General features: G+C 43.2%; 1 protein-coding gene across 1 annotated transcript in view; it reads left to right on the top strand.

Annotated features, from left to right (window-relative positions):
• Prmt3 (protein arginine methyltransferase 3) overlaps positions 1-18,845 on the top strand; it is a 72,435-nt gene that overhangs the window by 13,916 nt on the left and 39,674 nt on the right. Inside the window, exons 9-10 of the mRNA XM_005083216.4 lie at positions 3,260-3,381; positions 9,370-9,469. Coding sequence (XP_005083273.1) covers positions 3,260-3,381; positions 9,370-9,469 — 222 coding nt within the window. The remainder of the gene's footprint in view (positions 1-3,259; positions 3,382-9,369; positions 9,470-18,845) is intronic.

The following is an 18,845-nucleotide window of genomic DNA, read 5'->3' as shown; positions in this document are numbered from 1 at the left end:
TGTTTCTAGTTCTCCATCTTCAAGCTCCTGTAGGTTATTTCCTGGGCTTTCTGTCTTGTCTTGGAGGAACAGAGAGTGGAGGCCTTCATTGTGAGAGTTGCTTTGGTTTCACACTGGGACATATCTGGAATGGCTTTTCTGTTTCCTTTTTTCTTCCTTCCTTTTTTCCTTCCTTCCTTTTTTCCTTCCTTTTTTCCTTCCTTCTTCCTTCCTTCCTTCCTTCCTTCCTGCCTTCCTTCCTTCCTTCCTGCCTTCCTTCCTTCCTTCCTTCCTTCCTTCCTTCCTTCCTTCCTTCCTTCCTTCCTTCCTGCCTTCCTGCCTTCCTGCCTTCCTGCCTTCCTGCCTTCCTGCCTTCCTGCCTTCCTGCCTTCCTGCCTTCCTGCCTTCCTGCCTTCCTGTCTCTCTATCTCTGTCTTTCTCCCACTTTTTAATGTTTAGTACATGTGTATACTTACTTGTCTGTGTGTGTACTGTATGCATGCAGGTGCCTATAGATGTGATAGCCCCATGAAAATGTCACTGTAGTTCTAATTTGGTTATTTGCAGGTTGTTATTTATTTTTACACTTTTTTTTAGATTTATTTGCTATGTATACAGTGTTCTGCCCGCATGTCTGCCTGCAGACCATAAGAGGGCAGCAGATCTCATTACAGATGGTTGTGAGCCACCATGTGGTTGCTGGGAATTGAACCTCTGGAAGACAATCCAGTGCTCATAACCTGGATTGAGCCGTCTTTCCAGCCCTTTGCTGCTCTCTTAACCTAGTAAGCTGAGGGGAAATGAAGAGGTCCTTGTCTGGCCAGGCAGGAGGCAGCTGTAGGATGTGGGCATGCGGGGAACTGTTGTGTGCCTCACCTGCAGACGGAATTTTCACATCTTTTCTGGTTGACAGTTGCTATTGTCAGAGCACCCTCTTTGAGGCATCTTCTCGTTTCTTTGTGATATGAATGCCATAGGAATTGAAGCGGTGAGTTAGAAGTTTTTCTCTGAGCGCACTCTGGAGTAGAAGGTTCAAGTACTAGTTGCCAGAGGATGTAGGCTTTTGAAATAAGTTATTTGTGACTAGGAAGAGTGTTTACTAAGTTCATGAACACGTACACAGTGGTGTGTGTGTGTGTGTGTGTGTGTGTGTGTGTGGGGCGGGGGCGCAGGCGGGGGCAGCTGAGGAGATAAATCAGTGATAAAGCACTTGCCACAAAGCCGGGAGAACTGGAGTTCACGTTCCCAGCATCCATGTAATTACCAAGTGCTGTGGCAGCCCACCTGTGGTCCAGGTGCACCAGAGCTGCAGCAAGCTGGCCAGCTAGACAAGCTGCATCTTCAGACCTGGGCTCAGGTGGTGCAGAGCGATAGAGTAGTGCTCCCCAAGTCAGTCTCTGGCCTTGTATGTACTAATCTGCATACATGTAAATGATACACAGGTGCAACGCGCACACACACACACACACACACACACACACACAACACACAAGCAAGCAAGCAAGCAAACATAGCATGTACCTTTGCCTTATCAAAACACCATGGCAAACTATGTGGAGTCCATTTGTGGCATTCTGCTCCCCTCACTGAGAGTCTGCCCGGGTAAGGAAATGGCAGGCTAGTGTGAGCACCTCCTTGCTGCTTTGCCCGAGGCATTAGCCAGTAGCTTTATCAGTATGATAGAGTTTGCTTGGCATTTGTGGTTTTTCAGAAGTCACTGTTAAGTGAAACATTTTAGCTTCTTTAAGCACATTAAGGGCATACTTTTTTGTAATTCAGAATATTAAATAGTCTACAGCTTTTATCTCCTCTTGCACTTTTGCTGTTGCTGTAGAAGATGCAGGACCATGTATGTAAGTGCATTTGATAACGCATAGGTCATCGTGTAACACCATGGAGGTGGCTGCCTCTTGTCTGCTTCACCTGTAATTTGTCTGAAGTTTACTTCAAACAGGGAGGTTAACTGATGTCTTCAAAACACAGAACTGAAAAGACTCTAGTCTCTTGCCTGTAACCCTTGTTCCTTGCACGAGAAGCAGGGTGTCAGTGCAGGAGAGGCAGTGGTTAGAGTGGGACTTGTTAGTGACAGTGTGGAGATTCACACACATGCAGACCTGGCTGTTGCTTTGTGGCATGGCCATGTAAATATTTATGTCATTGTTTTAAAAGTCCATGAAATTGTATATTTCCCCCTGGGTTTCATTACTATGTTTCCCTTTTATATATTCAGTAGACTTCATGTTACAACACCAGATTCTATATCATATTACAGGGCATAGTATAGATGTGTTTTTCAGAGTATTGTTATGAGATGGGATGGTTTAGTGGTTACACATGCAAGCGTGAGGACTGACTGAATTTGGATCTCCATAACCCCTATGAAGCTAGATGCTGAAGCAGGTCTGTAATCCAAGAGCCCCTCAGGCAAAAGGGAGGCAGCTCCAGAAGACCCCCAAAGGCTCTGGGCAGCTATCCTGGGGACGCATCAGTAGATAACAAAGAGACGTTGTTCCAAACAAGCAGAAGACAAGGACACACCTGAGGTTATCCTGTGACCTCCACAGTACACAGTGGTTGTGTTTTTTTTTTTTTAAGGTGGCTGTAATTAAATGGTCTTTTTCTTCCGTCCTGTCTTCTTTCTTAACATTGTTTCAATTCTCAAAATTCCTGTGGAGGCCATATGGTAGCTCAATTAATTTAACTTTGGGTGACATTTAATCATCCTCTGAAATGCTCATAATTAATTTGTTTGGAGTCCATGGAAGAAATTCCCAGTTAGGTGCCTTCTTTATGCTACTGGCTTCTATTTACAGTTAAAGTTTATTCATTCACTTTATTATTTATTTACGTCAGAGAAAAGGAAAGCAGCTTCCATTATCATTTTATAAAATAGCCTTTGTAACTGTTTTGAAATTGTATGGGATCTACCATTAATTCCTTCTGCTCAAACTTGAAAGGCTTGTTTCTACCCAAATTGAGCCTCAGTTAGACTTTAGCCATAAGCAGGGTAAAGCACATTTTTGCTGGCCATGGAGTTGCTCAGTTTGTGCAAAGTATCTCTTAATTTAGCATTGCTGGCCTGATTGCTGAAGACCATGGCCAACTGTACCATTATTAATTTAAAATAACTCATAATATGTTGTTTCTGCTCATAGGAACTACCATAGTTGATCAGTAAAGTTAAACTTTTTATAAAAAGGTATTCCTATCCCAAAATACTCTAACATTTAGTGCAATTGGAAATAGAAGCCTTTTTCAATAGTAGCTATTTTATTTTCAGGTTGTTCTAGATGTTGGGTGTGGAACTGGAATTCTCTCAATGTTTGCCGCCAAAGCCGGGGCAAAGAAAGTGATTGCCGTTGACCAGTCTGAAATCCTCTACCAAGCTATGGATATCATAAGGTAGGTGTACATTTAACACTCAATTTATAATTCATTTTGAACTTGAGAATGTAAACATTTCTTAATTTTTAGTTAATGTGTAGTAAAGGATAGTCAACATGTTTGCCTTTTTGTAAAATTCCACCAGCACAGTAAAATCTCAGGTTGTGTTGAGCTAGGCATGCTGGGGCTACATGCTAAGTCATCCTGACAGTTGATGTTATGGGATTGTTTTTATGCTGTTTTGACCCAGAGTATACTGATTATAATAGAAAACCAGGAACTATCATAGGGTGATAGTAACACAAGACTCCCCAGAGCACATCTGTCAGCACACAGCCGTTACATTAAAGACTGAGCTTGTGTTTTTATTCTCTGACATCAGCATATCCCTCCTTTATACTAAGTCAATTCTAGAATGGTTGGAAGTGAGCTGGAGTTGTGGCTGTGTGCACGCCTTTCTGTAGTTTTGTGAGGGTTTTTATTTCTCTTTGTGTGATGCACAGTTAAGTATGTCTTTGTCTCTCTAGGGGTTCTGTAGCAGGTATCTCAATCGCTTGTGCAAACAAACATGAGAGGCACCATCCCAAGGAAAAACTATTTTAGAAGAATTAACAAAAATTCACTGTTGGTAGTAAGATGATGGGAAGGCTCTTTTGCCAGGAGTCCAGTGTGTAGGATTGCTCCTTTATGCATTAGCTTGATTCTGTAGACCTGGGCCACCTGTGCTTCCAATTGAATTTTGTGTTTTATTGAAATGGAAAAGGATAGTTTGTTTTCATTCCCAAGAGATTTAGAAACATGTTTGCACAAGATCATGTTCACATTTATTGTATCTGAACTTTAGAACTCAAGGGTATAATGGTCAAGCTTAGAAACATGCTTAAGACTTTTTTTAGTGTTTTTTTAAATGGGTGTACAAGTATTTCACTTGTATGTATGTATATATGTGTACTGTGTGCATGCCTGGTTCCTCCAGAAGCCAGAACAGGGCATTGAAACCCCTGGAACTGTACTTATGGACAGTTGTGAGCCACCATGTGGATGCTGAGAACTGAACCCTTGTCCTCTGGAAGAGTAGCGGGTGCTCTTACCTGCTGAGCCATTGCTCCAGCCCTAAGTTTTATGTACGTGTTCAGGTTTCAGTTCTGTGATGAGCTGTGTTCTGCTGTAGAGCTTAATTCAGCTCACTGTTTCAAAGGTCATGGCCCATGGTCAGCTGGATTTGTGTTACTCTGCTGGAGCTGAGGTAGAATACTTTGGTAGAAGGGTGTGGAGGAAAACTCACCTGATGGTGTGGGTCAGGAGAGACCCAGGGAGCAAGGTCTCTTTTTCAAGGTGTGAACTATTTCTTCCAACTAGTCCCTGTTTCTTTGTCCCATATCCCTGTGACATCATGAAGTGACCTTAAATTGGTGAGGGCTGTGCCCTCATTACCAAAGCACTTCCCCAAAACCCCACCAGCTGACAATACAGCCTTGACACCACAGCAGGAAGGAGTGTGTCTGTGATACACAGGGGCGGTTATCTGTTAGTCTTTTCCTTTGTGGGCTCCTCAGCACTTTGCCAGGACTTGTCATTCATGGAGGGTGACAGTGGCTTCTCAGGGAGCAAGCATACATTTTAGAGTGTGGTACCCCTGCACTTGCATGTGTGTGGTGGTCGCTGAGAGGCAGAGACATCCAGGATGAGGAAGCAGTTTCCCGCCACAGCTGTTAGTGTTGCCTTTGTGGCAGGCCACTGCTTCTGGCTTGCTGAATACCTTGTTACTCTGTGTGTGTGTGTGTGTGTGTGTGTGTGTGTGTGTGTGTGTGTGTGTGTTCCCAGATGGTTACTTTCAGAGGCAATAGTTGTATCCTAATACTCATGTTTGTGTAGTCTTTATTTCAGTGTGCTAGATGGCTTTGCTTAAGTTACATTGTGGACATCATTTTGCTAGCCTTATTGGTGCCACAGAGAAGAAAACAGGGATGTTTTGCTAAAATTTACATTTTAATTTCCTTGAGATGTGAGATAGCTGTGTAGCCTAATCCACTGTTCCAGCCATGCGTGACACATGAATCACCATACCCAACTGCAGGAGTTCTGAGTATGTTCTTGTGTGTCACAGCCCTGGTGTGTTACTTATTCTGCTCATTTGTTTTTGTGGGAGAATTTGACATAACCTAATACACCATACCAGTAAATGGATTGATTATCAGTCATGTATTTGAATCTTAGCTTAACTCAGTTACTAATAACTTACTACCAGGGCTCAAACTGCACATTCTCCCTCTTACTAATAAACTGCTGACATTTCTTTAGTTCTTTCTATTGAGTTTAGAGTGAGATGCATTTTAGTTACTTAATTTAAATTGGTGTGTTAACGTTTAAAAATAGTTCAGTCAGCTATTCTGAGGTTGCCTGTATGAAAAATGTACTTAGGATTTCAGAGGTGTTAGTACTGGCAAATAAAACTAAAACATGGAAGAGAAAGGAATTGCTTTCCTGCTCTTGTGTTTTTAACTGTGCAGAGAGTAATCATTGCAGAAACAGAAAGTTACATGAAGATAGCAAAGCTGTTCAGCTACCAGACAGTTACATATTGCGCTCACTCTCAGATCTCTGCTGGCTGTATTTTGCTATTTCTCTGGTTTCTCCCCGACTCAGCCATGGCTGACTAGCTCATCATTCAGACTTTGACGTAGCTGGAGAGTTTCACGGGAAAGCTGATCTGTCTCCTGTTCACAGTGCGGTCCTTTCAGCCCCAGTATGAAGTGGAAGGTGCAGTCTTTCATGTTGCCTCTGTCTGATGTACTAAACAAGATCAGAAAAGCCTGGTGAGGTGCATAACTCAGCGGCCAGCCAGCCCTAGCGTATGTGAGGCCTGGGCTTGACCCCAGCACCACAGACAATAAGACTACAACCGAAGCCTGTTTTGACCTACTGTACTGTTTATATAAGTGCCCTCTGGACTCTCATGCTTTCATGCCTAACCCTGCACAGCACTCTGGATAGAACTGGCATTCCTGAAATGCCAGCTCCTCCAGTTTGTCAGGGACATAGGGGCTCCTGTGGGCACCTGTATAGTGAGTGAGGACACTAGTGAATTTTCAGCACCTACGGCATCACGTGCAAGGCCAGTTAGGTTGCCCTCCTTAGGGCTTGGAGCCTCCATGTTCGCTTGAGTCTGATGGTTGTTCTCACTGCTGTTTTTATTGTGGGAGAGGTTGAGTTGCTGTATCACGAGTGTGTGGTTCCACGGCCCTGTGCCGATGGATGGATGCTCTGGGAGTGGAGACCTGAAGCGGTAGCCTTGTCCCAGGCCCCTTCTGAGATGTCACCCCTCCCCTTTTGTTTACCAGGTAGTGTTTGCTTTTGGTGAACTGTGTATCTGTGGTTAAGGAAACTGGGGTGGGTCTGGCTCTGGCGTCTGAGGCGTGCAGAAGGCGGCCTGGTCAGGGCACACCCGCCACATGGACCCCTTTGCTCACTTTGGGGTTTGCGCTGTGAAGAACGGCCTTGCTCAGTCTGCTGTGTGCTTGAATGCTGGGCCCTTCATGGGCTCGCCAATCTGATTTGGTGTCTCTCTCCCGCCAGATTACCAGACTGTTTTGTTCTCTGATGCCCTCTTATAAACCTCTGCTTTTATTACTGCGTCTTAAATTGCCACGTCATATGTTTGGGCAACAAAAGATGAAGAAATACGTGGCAACAAAAGATGAAGAAATACGTGGTTTTGGCTCTTTGATTGAAAGCTCAACAGTGCTGCACCTCCTGTCTCACCTCCTGTCACTCTCACCTCCTGTTGACACACTGTGTTGTTTTCTATGAGCTTTAGGACCATCTGTCACCACCTTTAAATGCCACTCATGCGATTGTGAGTTTCCCTGACTCTGTGCTTTTTACTTGTGTGTTCTCTCTTGTTTCTTAAAATAGTGAAACCGTGTCTGTATATCTAAATCACTGGGCAAAAGTGGGTTGCAAACTTAATTGTACACTGCTTATGCTTATATTTTTGGTTGTGAGCCTAGCCTTTAAATGCTGAACCAGCCCTCACTGCTTATTCTAAAGATGCATAAGTGGTTCTTCACTGTCTTTAAGAAACCTGGCTCCATCAGACACACCTTTCAACTCTTGGTATGACCCCTGCCTCTCCCATGTAGTGCTCTACCAGCTCTTCCCCCTGGGGCCTCTCCCAGCCTCTCCACTGTGGAGATCCCATGCACCCTGTGATGCTCAGCATCCTTTTCTCCCTCCGACCGTCTCCATAAGCACGCCGTTGCATGTCCGCTCTCCTGACATCCCCTCCTCCAGTATCTTAACGAAGTAGGTGAGATTGCTGCTCTGAAGACAGGAAATAAACGGAGAGGGTTTTGTTCTAGTGCAGTTCCCATGCTGAAACAAATCAATAATTCAGTGTTTATTGGGTTAGTTGAGAGCTGCTTAAAGAGTTTTCTGTTTATTCCTGTTACAGGGAGATATTCCCACAGTTTGAAGCTTTACTGGTTTTATAGCAGATTTTGCTAAAGAGATTCATTTAGAACGCTCTTAGGCTCAGAGTAGGACTGGGGTGCTCTTGGCTTTCTGAGTTCATTCTGTAGGTCTTTTCTGAATGGGGAAGTCAGCTGGTGCTGAAAACTATGGAGCGCTCCAAACCCACATTCCTGGGGCCAATGGGACTTTGTCTCTTCTGTGTAGCCTTGAGTCATGTTCTCCTCTCTACGTCCGTATCCGAGCAGGTGCTTGCTGATGCTGGCAGCATTGTGAGTTGTAGCAAGATCGTAAATGGCCCCAGCAGACAGCTGTTCACAGAGCAGACCTTGTCTCCACACAGCCATCCTGAGATAAGTCTGCATGGGTGGGTGACTGGGTGTGGGCTGCTCCTTTAAGAAGCGTGAAGTCTTTATAGCTGTGTTATAGAAAATAGTAAGCAGCTATCGTATTTCCTAAGTATCCCTGGAGAAATTGAAAACTAAACATTTTTCATGAAATACAATATAGATACAAACAAATACAGAAGCATAAGTGAGCAGTAAAATGCTTAAGTATTCATAAATCACAGAGGAAAATAAACATGGTAACCGTCACCCTGGATGAGAGCCTAACTATCATCTCCTCCTGCGAATCCACCTCACCCTAGTCAGACTAGCTGTCATCAAGAAATGTGACAACAAATTTGAAGAGGATGCGGGGAAAGATAAAGCCCGTATTTGTCTCTGGTGGAGGTAGAAATTAGTATGACTTAAGAAAATCAGTTTGGCGGGAGCTCAGAAACCTAGAGCTAGAACTACCGGATGACCCAGCCATTCATCCTCCAGCACTTACCGATCCCAGAGATATTTGCACATCCGTGTTCATTGCTGCTCTGGTCAGCTGTCTGCAAGGAGGTGGAACCAGCCTACCTGTCCATCAACAGAGGAACAGAATGAAATGTGGTGCATGTACGAAATGGAATCTTTTCAGCTATAGACAAAGCTAAATCATGAAATTTAAAGGAAAACGGTTGAAAAATATGTTAAGCTAGATAATGAATTCAGAAAAAAACCTCATGTTCTTCTTCATGTGCAGATCCTAGCCTGTAATGTATAGCGTATGCATGTAAATAGGTAAGCGTAGGTATAATATACTGTTTAGAAAGGAAACCAAGAGAAGCTGATATTAGGTGATGAGGAAAGAGAATGCAGGCAAGAGGACATGAGTTGTGAAAAGGACAGAGTTGATTTTCTCTGCTAGTTTCGATTCTGTCATAGTTTTTTTTCTGTCTTTCTATGGTATAAGTGCATAAAAATTAATGGATAGTGAATGTGTGAAACCCCAAGTGGTGCTTCATCACGTCAAAATGGCCATTCTAACTGCAGAAGTTCACTGGCATTTATAGTTTGGAACTGGACAAATGTTGGAGTGGCTACTCTGATCTAGCTATGCCATGTTTTACTTGAGTTAAGTAAAACATGGTGGTTTTTCTTTTACAGTTTGTAAATAAAGTGAAATATTTAACAGGCTGGTCTAATTCATTATAACTTTCAGGCTAAATAAACTTGAAGATACCATTATACTAATTAAAGGGAAGATCGAAGAAGTGAGTCTTCCTGTAGAAAAAGTGGATGTTATTATATCAGAGTGGATGGTAAGTAAAGTTTAATTTTTTTTTAGATGAACATGGTAGAAGTTTTGACTCATTATATTTGATAAGTGACAATGGTGTAGATAGTGCTGACTTTGTGACCCCTGCAGAGGTAGCAGGCATGTTCTTCTGCTTTCCAGGTTTGTAGGGACAACTCCACGCACTAAGAAGGATGGGCTAGGGCTGTGTCTTCCAAGTATCTCCATCCTCCTCTCTGTCCTTCCTGGCTTCTGTGCTGTGCCGTCAGTGGCCTTCCCTGCACTGTGGAATTCATTAACTTGTGTTATTTAGCTTTATAGGTTGTGTTAAAATCTGAGTCAAGGCAGAATATTTACATATATAATCAAATGATGGTATTTACCAATGGATAGGAATTATTGATAAAACTTGACAAGAAATCTTTTTCAGTGACAAATTTCGTGTGTGGAAATTTGAAGTTTTTAAAAAGTTCTGTATGATAAACTATATTTTCATGTAGTAGGTTTATTAAAACAATTTAAGCTGAAATTTTCTATAATTTTTTTATGGACATAGCGACAATCCAGCAAAATAGCAGTAACTGTTAGGAGCTTTTGAAGTATTAGGGTTTATTAGTCGATGTTTAGTTCAGAGAGGTTGCTACCTGGGCATGGGCAGCATAGCCTTAAAGTTCGTATTTTGTTTTCTTCTTTATTGCAAGTGGGTCTTCAGGGCATTGTAACTACTAGTATTTAGAAAATGATTTCAGCCTGGTGTGTCATTCCAAGAGGCAGGCCCAGCATCCCCGGCCTCTCTCATGCTGTTGGATGCTGTGTCTCCTTGCAGCTGGCGCTGTGAGGATGGGCGCTCTTTCTCATCTCCTGACAGAAACTCATATATATGTTATTAGTGTGAAATTCTAAGTAATATAAAAGTATGAGTGTTAAGCAAACACCATTTGATTTTCTACCATGTTTTCTGAGGTAATCTCACCTCACTGTAGCCAGTGGCCCAGGATGAGGAAAAGTAAGACCTAATTCCTTCAGTGGCCATGTGCTGTTTCTCCTTACATTTCTTCCTCCTCTGTCGCTTCATCCGTGGCAGTGTTTTACTGTGGCTGTCTGCTAAGGGCCTCGCTTTGCCGTCTGCTCCCAAAAGACACATGCAGTCAGTCTCTTCTCCATTTTACTATGTCCCATTTCTATACATTTTGTTGTGATTATAATATATCATTTCCCGCTTCCCTTACCTCTCCAGTGTGTGTGTGTGTGTTCCTAGTTACATACATATGTTCAGTCTGTGAAATGTTACATGTCTGTATATGCTTTCAGGGCTGACCACATGGTTCCCTTTGCCCCTTAGTTGAAGCTTCTGACACAGCTGTCACAGCTTATGTTGTTATTAAACCTCTTTTCTCCAGAGGATGAACCACAACTCACTTGGTACTGGCAGATTCCATCACAAGTCTCACTGTAGAAAATGATGATGGGCTCTCTTCGAAAGGGAACCTGTCTTGACAGAAGTTCACTGGCCCTGTCACAGCTGTATTTGTGAGTTTCCGAATAAGTATGAGGGCAGATGGTGTATGGCAGGTTGAGGATGTTGCTGGGAGTCAGACTGCCTGAGTTCTCAGCCTCCGTTCATTCCTCTGGGGCACGTGCTCAGACCTCTCTGCCTCTGTTTCCTGCTTTGTAAAATGAAGAAACAGTAGCATTCATTTCATGGGCTCTTGTGAGGATCAGATGAGCTGCTGCTTGCAGATGTCTCAAGATGGTTCTGGTGCATCCTGACATCTCAGGAAACAGCTGTTCAGTTTTGGCGAGTAACTAACACAAGCGAGTGAATGAGTCGCTAAACTGGGTTGTGAAGCATAGAATGGCTGAGTAACTGCCCAGATGCTCTCCTGGACAGCAGACCTGGCCCTGCAGAGACCGTGCCAGGATCCATCCTGTTCTCCCTCCTTTTGGACATGACATTCAGAGTCATCCTGAGTTTGTCTCTTCTTAGCGACCTCTTTTGGTTCTGGAGACCAGCTGTCACCTTGACTCCCTGGATGATGAGGACAGTGGCACCATGATACGATTTTAGTGTTTGGTTCTTAACCACTAATCACATTTACTAGCTAACCTGTTTCAGAATGCTGGTGCCCACTGTCCTTTGACCATGGCTTCTCCATCCTTACCTTCTCATTCATCTCTTAAACGTGACTGCACCTCCAAGTTCTCTTCATGTTCTCCCGAGTCCTCTATTCCTAGTTTGATGGCCATGTCTTCTTGCCGTAGCTGCTGGACATTTTCTTGGACCATGCTGTTTCCCACACTACCTTTTCACTGTCCTGGAGAGAACTGGCTTCCATCCAATTCCTCTCCTCTGCGGGAGTTTTGTTTTCATGTTGGAATGGCTGAGAACCCTTAGATGGGTATCTGAATGTGGAGAGCCTGTGTTCAGTGTCCCTGGAGGCCATGCTCTTTTGGGCTACAGTCGTCTGATTCTTCATCTTAGACGTGTCTTTGATGCATCTGCTCTGTCACAGCCGCTGAGTGTCTGATCTCCTAACAAGACTTTTTTCAGTCTATAGTCCTTGCGCTGGGCTAGGTTTTCCTTGAGTCCTTCCTGGTCATTGGTGCTTTTGTCTTGTGATGCAGTGATTGCTAAGTCTTTCCTCCGCTCACTTCCCTGGTTTTCAGCGTCTCTTCTTGTTGCTTTACTTGCTCATCCTTGAATTCCATTCCTGTTTCATGCTGAGTAATGTCTACGTGTTCCGCAAGTCATGCTCGTTACCAGGCTGGAAACTACTCCCTTCTGCACGTTATCCACGCATTGATTGTGTGGCGTGATGGGAAGGAGCTGCCATGGAGTGCTTTGTTTCTTCCCTACATCTGCACACACGTGGGCTCAGCGCAGACTGCTCCGACTGATGGGGGGCTTCCTGACCACCTGCTTACCGAGTCACATTCCTTCCAAGCACCCTTGTGAGGGTGCTGTCTTTCTAAGCCGGGACACGCAAGGCTCGTCTCCCTTTCCTTTCTAAAGGTCTTTTAAATTTGACACGCAAGGCTCATCTCCCTTTCCTTTCTAAAGGACTTTTAAATTGTGATTCCATCCAAGAATTTGAACGGTTTACCTAGCAGACACACTTGCAGAAGGTTGTGTCACATAGAGGTAGGTAATAAGTGGCTGTTGAGGGCCTGATGCTGGCCTGAGATAATTTGACCCTGACCCTGCAGCATTCCAAGCGTCCATATCTGTGGAGTCGAGTCAGTCAGCCCTTACAGGTACAGAGTCTTGGGAACTTTCACTCACACAGTGGAACAAAGCCCCTTGTCAACTTGAAACTCAGGAAGTACACGAGGAGTTCCCTTATTGACTTTGGCAGGATTTTAGATTACTAGCTTTGGCTCAGTTCTTCGAGCCACATCAAGCATTAAATTAGGGCTTTGCATTTCCCTGAGGCTGATTTGAAAGTCCTTCGAAGTAGGGTGGAGTGAGGAGGAAGTATTTGGCCACCCGGTACCAAGTTGTTTGGGTGGGCTACTGAATTCATTGTGTTTGGCAATTCTTGTTATATGGGGCAGTTTCTTACAGTTCTCACCCGAGATGCGCCTCATGCTTCTTCACCAGGTTTAGCAAATGCCATTAGGATAGAAACTTACTGATACATCCAACAAAATGGCCTTTATTCTTCTTCTTATTGTTTCCAATTATACTACTAGTTACCACTTCCTATAGCCTTGAAATTTTGTGTGTGTGTGTGTGTGTGTGTGTGTGTATTATGGAATCACTCTTAATGTTTATGGTACTATACTTGAGGCTGGATAACTTATATATACAGACAATAAAAATTTTCAAAAACTCAGTTTTGAAAGTCCAAAGTCAAGGTTCTGGCAGGTTCTGTGTCTGGTCAGGATCTAGTATCAGCTGCCAAGGTAGTGCCCTTTTGCTGCATGCTCTAGAGGGATGGACACTGTCCTCACAGAGACAGGGACAGAAGGGGACAAGCCCACTGCCTCAAGTATAAGCCGCTTCCTCCTCACGGTTCAATTACTTTGTAAAAGTCCCCAGTTCTGTTCTTTTGAGACTGACCTCACCCTGGCAGTGTATGGCCCTGGCTGGCCCTGAACTCACTGTACTCCTGCTTTAGTCTCAGTGCTGGGACTGTAGGCATGCTCCCTGTGTCTAGCTTTCCTTCCATCTCCCTTTGTTATAGTCAATTTTTAGTCAGCATATAAAATAAAGGACTTTATTGTAGCATTTCACATATGTACGTCATGAATGTTACTAATAATCTCCCACTGGTCTGCCTTCCCCTTCCTGCTGGTCTCTTGCCTCCCTTCCATGGCTCCCCTCTGCTTTAATGACGTTTGTATATATAAATGTGTGTGTGTGTAAATCAAGAAAACGTGATTCTTGCCCTTCTTCCCATTACCCTCTTAGTTTCCCTTTTTAAGGCTCCTTTATATTCCCCTGTCTATTTCCTTGTCCCATGTATCAATTTATTAAATACAAAGTCTGCTTCTGAGAGAATATATGTTTGCCTTTCTTATTTTACTTTATACCATTACATTGTTGGTTCAGTTTTAATACATGAATTTGGGGAGACACATTGGGATCGTAGCACACTCTGCTGTGTCTCTTTAGTATGATGTCTTTACTAAAGGTGTGAGCTAATACTTTAGTTGTTCTCCTAAGTGTGACTACTTGCTTATGATTATGATTCCTCCAGTGATGCTGTTCCTTTTTTAAAATTTCCTAAAACACTGCCACAATGCAAGGGGAGGGGTCTGTACTGATCAGGTCAGAGTGCCATCTAGTGGAAGAAAGAGTTTTAAACTTTAACATTTCCCAGAAGAGCAAATTGAGGAGGAGGCTCTTGCTCTCCAGAAATTCATGGCACTAGAGTAGGCTCTGTGTGGTTAGGGGTTGGCTGGAAGACTCTGGTGTTGTAAGACAGTGGCCAGCTCACACTAGATGCCTGCTTGATGTTCCTGTTCTTTCTCCCTCACACAGAAGGCAGTAATCAGATGACGTACTAGGAAACAGTAGCTCCTTTGACAAATGTTTATTTTACACATATGCAATCTTACCGTCTTTTGACTACATGATAATATAAAAATGCTAAAAAAAAATTATCCTTTTTCTTTGCCCTGTTACTCAGGACCCATCCCCATCTTCCACCAGAGTCTGTGATTCCCCTCTTGAAATGTGCATCTGCACCCCACAGCATGCTCATTCGTTAGCATCCTATGTGTGGCAGAATGAAGTGCAGGCAACTGTGTGTTCTACCCCACACTCACGCTCACGGGCACTTAGATTACTGGACTTCCTCAGTACTTATGTATATTCCTGCCGTTTCCCGTTTGATTTTGCGTTTGTTCTTGGGGCAGTTTAGTAGAATGAAGTTCAGCAAACTGGAAGGTTAAGAGGAAAGACAGTAGCTGTTAACAGTTCATATACCATCTACACTCAGTCACTTTCTTCTTTCCTTCTCCCAGGGTCTTGTGCATAGCAGGCAAGTCCTTAACCTCTGACCACACCCCCTGCCCTTCCCTTTAGCCTGTGTTTCTGTATTTAAGTGGATTTCTTATAATAGCAAATACATAAGATATTCCAGGTTATGATCTGTCAGCGTTTATGTTCAAAATCCTTTTGGTGTTTTCCCAGAGTGGCATAACTGGGCCATATTGTGGATATGGTTTAGGTTTTGGAGGCCCTCTGTACTGATTTCCATAGTGGCTGCACTAGAAAACATTCCTACTGTTTGAGTAAGTGTGCCCTGTGTCTCTTTCTGTGCCTTTTGATGAGGTCTGAGTTTTGACGTCAAAGTCCTTGTTCCTTTCCCCTAAGAAGGTGAAAATATTTTTCTTAAACTGTATTCCTTTCCCTCTTACACTTGGTCTTGAATCCACTCATGGGCTCTGTGCAAGGCAGTTTGATGATTCTGACCATAATGTTGAATGTGCTCATCCAGAAATCTTGATAGACATGTTAGATCCTGTGGGTATGTTGTGGGTCAGGTCCGGTAGCTGTGTTATGGGTTAGATCTTGTAGTCTTGTTATTGGGTGCAAGCCATCTTTTTTCCCCCATCTGAATTATTTCAGATGACTGTCAGCAGTCTTTCTACAGGGTAACTTATTTTTGACTGTCTTGTAACTTAGTTTTTGCCCAAGGGTGTTTTAGTCATTTGTTCATTTGAAATTAGAGAAGAGACTGGTATTGAAAGCATCCGTCTTTACTTAATCAACAGTGAACCTGCACCGGGAAGATCTGAGCGTGTTAGGAGCAGGGGCCTGCTCTTATGAATGCAAGTCTGCATCCGTGTGTTCGTGTTCTTTTGGGGCCCTTAGGTTTTGAAGGACAAATGCAGCATTCAGTTTTATAAAGTAAGTGCCAGTCTTGACAGAAGAATGCCCCATGAGCGTCATAGGAGGCAATATCAGGTATAATCCTTCCAGATGGTGCCCTACAGATGAGGCAGCAGCCTGTGAAATTGTGCTGTGAATTGCACACAGATGATTGGGGCGTTAAGAGCAGAGCTTTCTGGTATCAGTAATAAATGACTTGGTTCAGAACCAAGGGCAGATTCCAGGAAGTTAATGGCTGCTTAGTCTCATTGGAAGCCTTTAGGAGAGTGAAGTTGCAAACTGTAAGGTTAAGAGGAAGGGCAGTGGCTGTTAACAGTTCATACACCATCTTCACCCAATCACTTTAAATTCTTCTCTCATACATTACATCCCAGCTTCAGTTTCCTCTCCCTCCTCCATCCCAGTCCTCCTCTCCTCTTCCCAGAGTCACTCCTCCATTTGCCTTCAAAAGGGTAGGCCTGTCAGGGATATCAGCTCAACACAGCTAAACAATTACAGTAAGACTAGGCACAAACCCTTATATTAAGGCTGTGTGAGGCATCCTAGTAGGAGGGAAAAGGCTCCAAAAGCAGGCAAAAGAGTCAGAGAAACTTCCATTCCCACTGTTAGGAGTCCGACAAGAGCACTGAGCTACACAATCATAATGTATATACAGAGGACCTAGCTCAGACCCACACAGACTTCCTGATTGTAGGTTCTGTCTCTATGAGCCCCGGTTAGTACCCACTCACTTTTAATGAGGAGCTTTAATTTTTTCTCAGTGTCAATTTTTTTCTCTCTACTTACAATCTACATGTCACATAGTCTTCACACTGATGTTTCAGTTGCTCACTAAGACATTGTCACTCTTAAGTATTCTGATTCACTGTTTAAATTTCTGATCCCATTTAACGTGTTCTGAGGGAAGTTTTTCATGTCAGAATTCCTGAGTCTTGCAGTACCCATGTCATCTCAGTACAAATACGTAATCTTCCTGTCAAGCAAATCAAATAGAAATTAGACATGGCTTCTGTCATCAGAGCATGTTCACACTCTGCTGTAGTTCATTCAGTTTGTGTGACTGGGTTTTTTTAGATCTTAAGCTGTTACGATTTCCAAGCCCTGGTTTCTTCATCAGATGATGGTAGTGACAAATGTGTTCTGTGAGATAATTAAATGACATATTCTCCATAAAGCACAGTCAGCACCACCCTTAGTACTCAGCAGTTTTCATTAAAAAAAAGAAATTCACTTTAGGAAAGTAATTTTATTTTGTACCTTTTTAAAAGCAGGTTTCCTTCCTGTTGTCAGAGTGGTTACACATGTGTTACATGCTGTTGCTCACTCAGAACCTCCTGCTCCATACAGTGTGGACCATGCGCTTGAACTTCTGGGAGCTTACATTATAGGACCATTTGTGATTGGCTGAGACTAAATAGTCAAGGAAATAGATGTGGATGAACAACAAAGAAGAGAGCATGCATGGTGATACTGGAAAAGTCAATTCAGTGGATTAACAATTGAGCAAATACCTGAATAGCAGGATAACCATTACCAGTGAACTTGTCAAGCTCGGAGTCTTTGGTAGTATGACAAAGCTCCTATCTGTGACGTGTATGATTCCTTGTTTGAGGGGATGCTTCCCATTAACTGGCTGGCTCCTCTGGTTTTTGTTTGTTTGTTTTTTTGTGATGGTGGTGTCTGTACGTATTCCTGGCTGTCCTGGAGCTCACTGTGTAGACCAGGATGGCCTCAAACCCACAGAGATCCCCCTGAGTGCTGGAATTAAAGGTGCATTCCACCGTACCCAGCCAACTCCCCTATTCTTTAACTTAAGGTTTACCAAGGACTTTGATGTAATAGAAGCTTAGATGGGGACAGAATCTTGCCTTAGAATGGGAACCCTGATCAGAGAGAGCCATGAAGAGAGGGAAAGGAGGTGGAAATCGGAAGAATTGACTTACTGTAGCTGTCTCTTTCCTATCAGTGCTGCCCTGATCAAAGCCCATGACACTGAGTCTGTATCAGACATGTTAGTCTCCATGTGTGCCAGAGGCTATGCCTTGTCCTGCATGTGAACTGATGGAATTCTAATTTGCTTTCGGAACTCTGGCCAGGAACAACTGGGGGGAAACTGGGGAGCAGAAATCCAGCAGCTGTAGAAGGTGTTTGTGCATGCATAATTACATCCCTTGTTAGATTCTTAGAGTTGAAATTGTAACTGATTTGGATAATTTGAGCAAATAATACTTATTGCGTTTAAAACTGTATTTCTTAGTTGTAAAGACATTTTGAGAGGTTTTATATTTTCTTGTTTAGTTTGATTAAATGAATAATTCAAGAAAAATGTATTGAGGGTATTAGCTAGTTTTATGTCAACTTGACATAAATTAAGAGTCCTTTTAAAAGATGTCACCCAAATTGAGAAATGACCCTACCAGATTGGCCTGTGGGCAAGCCTATGAGATATTTTCTTATTTGATGATTGATTTGGGAGGACCTAGCCAATTGTGGGTAGTGTTACCCACAGCCAGGTGGTCAAGAGTTATTTTTGTATGAATGTTTTGCCTGAATGTATGTGTCGACTTTTGTTGACCTGTGTAGATCTTGTCCACTGAACCTGGGGTCTGAGGACCTGAGAGAATGGGGTGGACTACGGTCTAACACTGTAGACAGTCTTACTTCAGCTTCAGTGTACTTTATACACAAATGTAACAGAGAAAGCAATGATCCAAGGAAGGTTGTTTGAGTTCAGAAAACACATGTAAATAAACATCAGTAAGCAAATGCTAACTATTAGCAGAGCAGCCCTTCCCAGATCTTTCTCAGGACAAACCAATTTAAACACCATTGTCTGGTACATCCTATAGATTATATCGGGGAAAGCACAAAAGAAAGACAGAAGGCCATATTCAGATTCAGGTGTAGTAACTGGATTGGGTTCTATAGATTTGGTTTGACATTCAACAATAACCAATCTTACAAATTGAATGTCAATGTTTGTCACAAGAGGCATGAAATCACATCTGAGAACAATACAGGCAACAAAATGCACTTGAGGTAAAAGGCCCTCTGCCCT

Source organism: Mesocricetus auratus, unplaced genomic scaffold (genome assembly GCF_017639785.1).
Source record: "Mesocricetus auratus isolate SY011 unplaced genomic scaffold, BCM_Maur_2.0 Super-Scaffold_100030, whole genome shotgun sequence".
NCBI lineage: Eukaryota > Metazoa > Chordata > Mammalia > Rodentia > Cricetidae > Mesocricetus > Mesocricetus auratus.
Note: the sequence above shows the minus strand (reverse complement) of the source record. Positions and strands in the feature narration are given on the sequence as shown.